The following is a 5,301-nucleotide window of genomic DNA, read 5'->3' on the forward strand; positions in this document are numbered from 1 at the left end:
CCACCTGATATAGGTAGACCCCCCCTCACCTGATACAGGTAGACCCCCTCACCTGATACAGGTAGACCCCTCCACCTGATATAGGTAGACTCCCTCACCTGATACAAGTGGACCCTCTCATCTGATACAGGTAGACCCTCTCACCTGCTGCGGGCCAGCCACCCACCTGTGCATCACCTGCTGTATGTAGACCCCCCCCACCTGAGACAGGTAGACCCCTACCTGAGACAGGTAGACCCCCCCACCTGATACAGATAGTCCCCCCACCTGATACAGGTAGACCCTCACCTGAGACAGGTAGACCCCCCCCACCTGAGACAGGTAGACCCCCTCACCTGCTGCAGGGCCGCGTTCTGCCGCGTGTACTCCTCGTGCAGCTTCTCCACCAGGCTCTGCACCATGCTGGGCTGCACGTGCAGCAGGATGTCCCACCAGTCGTAGCCGGTCACCATGCAGTACTCGAGCAGGAAGAGCAGGTGCCGCAGCGCCAGGTTGACATCCAGCGTGTGGCCCATGGAGGGCGAGATGCGGAGCATGCTCAGCTGCCGGGTGGGGGAAGACCAGCGCCAGGTGAGACAGACCTGGGTGCCGGCAGGGAGGGGTGGGGCCGCCCCGGGCCACCTGGGTCTCGGGACAGACTGGAGCAGGGCCAGAGTCCACAGGCACTCGGGAGCTGTGCAGTGCCAGGCGCCTGGCTCCCTCTCTGGGCCTTGCTGTACTCGTCAATCAAGCGGGCGGTCTAAGGAGTTGCGTCCGGGTGCGTGCGGGGTGCTCGGCAGAGCCTGGCAGGCGGAACGCATTAAACAGGCTCTCGGGAGCCGTGAGCACAAGGAGTGCTCCCTAACGTGGCTTCGAAGGCCTCCCTGAGTCTGTAGGGTGTACTTGGGGTGGTGGGTGCACGTCCACTTTTGGGGGCCATGGGGTCTCTGCAAAGAGGAGCTGAACCTGTCACAATGAAGCCAGCCAGACAGAGAGGCAAAGACACGGGGAAGTTTCAGACACAAATCAGGGACTGCCCAGCTTGTGACTGAAATGGCACTGACCTTCCCGTAGTTGTCGATGCCCACAAGGGCCAGGGAGGTCCAGGAGAGCTGCATGGCTTTAAAGTGGACGGCGGGGCCCGCGGTCCGAGGCCGCTTGATGGCCGGCTCGTCCACCGGCCGCGGGGCCGCGGAGCTGTAGAACACGGCCATGGTCTGCAGCGAGAGCCGGTGCACGATGTGGACGCTGCCGTCGTGGAAGGCCAAGGCCAACCCTGCGCGGGGCACAGGCGTGTGCTCAGGCGTGGGCAAGGCCTAGGACACAGTCACCCGCGGCTGCTGGCACTGAGCAGAGGCTCCCCGTCTGGGGTGGGGGTGCGAGCCCTCCGCCCAGGTGTCCGGCCCATGCCCCCCAGCTGCTCCCTGCTCTTTCTTTAGTGATGGGGACCTGAGTCAGGGAAGCAGGTCGTCCAGCTCAGGACACATCTCCCACGGCCCCTCGCAGCCAGGACTAGGCCTTGGCTGACACGCACCCTTCAGGGAGACGGGGGGAGGGGACCCAGGCTCAGGGCCTCCTGGAGCCCCACGGTAGGTACCCTCAGGGCAGCACGGCTGGGGCCCACTAGTTTTTTCAAGGAAACCAAATAATCCACCGACAGTCACCATGTAAGGCAGGTGGGTTCCAGAACCCACGAGCTTGCGGACAGAGCCGATTAAGGGGGGTCCCTGCAGGTAAAAAGGCTGCAGAATGGGGAACAGAGTTTCCAACCCACTTCTGCCTCCCAGCAGGTTTAAAGTAAGAGGCCCTGAGCCCCATATGGATTTTGATAAATGTTCCTTCCAGGGAACTGGAGAACAAGAGCTGGGGAAGGGAACGGCTCGAGCTGGGCAGATTGAGGCTCAGAGTAGGAGGGCACACCTGACCCACTCAGGGACACGGACACCACGGATTTGGACCCAGGACCAACACTGTAGTTGCTACAATGGTGGGGAGGAGAGGTGGTGCCTGCCTGGAAAGGTATTTTATCCTCACGTTCCCAAGTTCTCTATTGTTTATTTACAACAGCTCTTTACATATTCAGGAGCGCAGGTTTTTTGTGAGCCGGCCCTCTGAGCTCCTCAACTCTGAAGGCAGGGGCCTGCCTCCTCGTGGGGAACGGACCCGAGGCCTCCAGAGGCCGAGCTCTGTGGCCCCAAGGCCTGCCTCGGAGCCCACCTCCCCCAGCAGGACCTGAGGGGCTGCACACGCTGCTCCTGGGCTCAGCCTTACCGAGGCCAGGGTAGAACTGGGTGTCGCTGGCCACCTTGAGGTCGGTGTTGGTGAGCGAGATGGGCAGCTTGGGCAGCGCCACGGCTGACACGCGGTCCAGGTCATTGGTGGCTGACAGGATCCGCCACTTGAGAATCATGGGCTGTTTATCACCAACTGCAAAATCAGAGGACAGATGGCGTGGCAGTGGGGGAAGACGAGACTGCAAAGGAACCACTGAGCCCTGTGGGGACTGTGCCCGCCCAGAGCCCCCTTCCCTGGGGTCTGGCCCAGCCCTGCTCTCAACCTGGTAAGACCTAGGCCTGACCAATCAGAGCACTCCAGGCCCCACCAGCTGATTGGTTCAGGGATGCGCATGTGAGCTGGGGCAGGCCAATAGCATGCAGTGCTGGGATTTTATGAAGACCAGGAGGGTGTGGCTGGCAGTGACACCAGGGGGACAGTGTGGCAGCCAACACAGTGAGGTGAAGTAACGACCCCAGGCCTTGCAGCTGCACAAACTCCAACAGTCCCTTCGGACCTCACTTGGATTTTCTGTTCCTCAGCGTCCAGGAAGTCCTGCGTGGGACCCTGGCTCTCGCCACCCAGCAAGGCTGTGCAGGACTGTGGACCGGCCCAGATCCACCCCTCCCTGCCCCGTCTGCCCTCTGGGTGACGAGCAGCTCCTCCCAACACGGGCAGAGTCGACTTCCAGGAACTGGGCTCGCCCCAGACACCGGCACATGTGCTCCAACTGAGGCTCGGGGGCGTGTGCGGGAGGCCAGCTCTCTCGCTGCACTCGGGACACTGAGGCCAGCCGGAGCTGCCCACTGGGGCACACGAGGCCATGTCTGGGAGAACGGGTGCCCCGTGACAGTGGCAGCCCAGCCACAGAGATGAGGGAGGACTGTTAGTTTGAGCTGCTCAGCTTGGGGCTGGTCTGTTATGTGGTGAAGACTAACTGTGCTGTGGCTCCTCTATGCCGCCCAGGTCACCCTGAGATCTCTGCCCTGGACGGGTCATCGCAGTTATAAAGCCTTGATCTCCTTCACACCTGCTCCCAGCCCAGCAAGGGAGTCCGGCAAGCATCATTCCCCAGGGGGAAACTGAGGACCGGAGAGTGGCTGGGACCGCCAGAGGTCACAGAGTGGAAAGGGGCAGCCTACCCCATGGGGTGTAGTCTCTCGCATGGAAGACACGAAACAACGGGTTCCAGCGCTGGGTGAAGCAGGGGCTATAATAGCACATGCGGAAGCTTGAGGAGGGGAGACGCTAAGTCGCTCGCCCGGGTCTGCCTCGCTGGTCGAGGACAGCCAGGCTCCGAACCCCCGCGCGTCTGCCCTGAGCCGGGCAGCCCCTGACCACGGGCCAGGCTGTGGCGAGTGCCAAGGGGTGGAGCAGGGCCCCAAGGTCTGCCTGGGACTGGCTGCCCCCAGGCAGGGAGCAGGGAGGCCTGGCCAGGCAGGGACGGTGTGGCACAGGGGGACAGTGTGGCACAGGGGGACAGTGTGGCAGAGGGAGCTGGGCCATGCAGCCCGGTGAGGTTGGAGCGCAGGGCGGACACGGAGCACTGAGCTCAGGGGAGACCACACCCAAGTCCCTGCAGCCGCCTTAGGGATGTGGGATTTTATCTGAGTGGTGGGAGGCCACCGTGTGCATGAAACACAGTCTCACTGTGACGAGCTCCTGGGGCTGCTGCGTGGAGGACGGTTGGAGGGGGAGCGCCAGAGCCCGGCGAGGGTCTGGGGCCACGCCCGCTGCGGCTGGTAAACAACTGTCCACAGGTAGGATGGAAGAGAAGGGAGGGGCCGGAGCCAGGGCTAGGGAGCAGGCGGCTTGGACGTCGGGGCAGCCTGGGGCCGTCCGCCTGGGCCTGATCAGGCAGAGAGTGGCACAGAGCTGGACCACACGCAGGAGTCAGCACCCCGGCCACGGGGACCCCACAGGCTACTCCGCGGATGAGGGACACAGAAAAGGCCCAGGCAGCACCAGTACCGAGATCTAGAGCCGGCCCTGGACAGACATCCCAACGCAGACCTGGATTTGCGGCCTCGAGGGCTCGTGCCAGGTGCTGTCAGAGGAGCTAACGGAGCCCGCACTGCCTGGTGACTCGCGCTGCGGGGCCTGCCAGGAGGGGCAGCGGTGACTCTTCACATTTAATTACTCCAAAGGCGAAGATGGGCCGTTTACGAAACCGCCCCGCAGGGCCTCTTGACATGGTTTCATTAGCGGCTTCTGATTAGCACCGGCCCAGAGCTGGACCACTCCAGGGCCCATTAGCGCTAATCGCTGAGCTCCAGTCTGCCGGGAAAACATCTCCCTTCTCCAGGGCGGAGGCCTGAAAGCCAGTGGGGAGGGGGCGGCCCCATGGTCTCGCTTTGGGGTTGAAAATCAGGGGCTTTTCTGGCCTCCTCAGTCACTCCAGGCGGTGTCTCCGCTTTGCCCCACCCCAGGGTTTGTGTTGGGGGGCCAGGGGGGTCTTAGTGGGGCATCCTGGCCGTGCAGGGCTCCATGGGTAGGGTTAGGGGGCAGCTGGGCAGATGGAGGCAGCAAGGGGGGCTCGGAAGACACTGCAGGAGAGACGGCTGGGGGGTGCGTGTTCCCAGCAGACTCAGCTAACCCCTCAGAGCCTTGCTCACTCTTAACTAGGTTTCTGGAGGGTTCTTTGCACAATAGCAGCCCTGCCCACCACCTACCCCTCTCCCAAGCCTGCTTCAGCTCACAGGCCTTGTGCCTCAGGACCTTTGCACTTGCTGTTTCCTCGACCAGACACACCATCCCTGCTGGGTGACTGTGGGTGAGGGACTCCGCTCCTCTGAGCCTGTTTCCTCCAGGGGCAGGAATAATATCAGCACCCCCGCAGTACGGTGTAAAGAGAACGGAACAAGTCAACATGTGTGAGGCACGTGGGAGGCCCTGGCGCTCGGTGAATTAGAACCAAGTGCCCGCCAGGAGGGCAGCCCCCGCGGAAGGAGACTCACCCACGGGGGAGATTTGCTGGAAGATGTTGTTCACAGGGAGCCCCTCCTTCCGCAGGGACCAGCACTCCACGATGCTGCTCGTCTGGCTGGA

The 5,301-nt window shown here is 62.7% G+C and overlaps 1 protein-coding gene across 1 annotated transcript in view; it reads right to left on the minus strand.

The window, feature by feature from the left end:
• MED16 (mediator complex subunit 16) overlaps nt 1-5,301 on the minus strand; it is a 17,648-nt gene that overhangs the window by 6,514 nt on the left and 5,833 nt on the right. Inside the window, exons 5-8 of the mRNA XM_012645360.1 lie at nt 5,211-5,296; nt 2,251-2,406; nt 1,044-1,255; nt 336-542 (exon numbers count right to left, since the gene is read on the minus strand). Of these exons, the coding sequence (XP_012500814.1) occupies nt 336-542; nt 1,044-1,255; nt 2,251-2,406; nt 5,211-5,296 (661 nt within the window). The remainder of the gene's footprint in view (nt 1-335; nt 543-1,043; nt 1,256-2,250; nt 2,407-5,210; nt 5,297-5,301) is intronic.

This window comes from Propithecus coquereli, unplaced genomic scaffold, assembly GCF_000956105.1.
Source record: "Propithecus coquereli isolate 6110/MARCELLA unplaced genomic scaffold, Pcoq_1.0 Scaffold232, whole genome shotgun sequence".
In the NCBI taxonomy this organism is placed as follows: domain Eukaryota; kingdom Metazoa; phylum Chordata; class Mammalia; order Primates; family Indriidae; genus Propithecus; species Propithecus coquereli.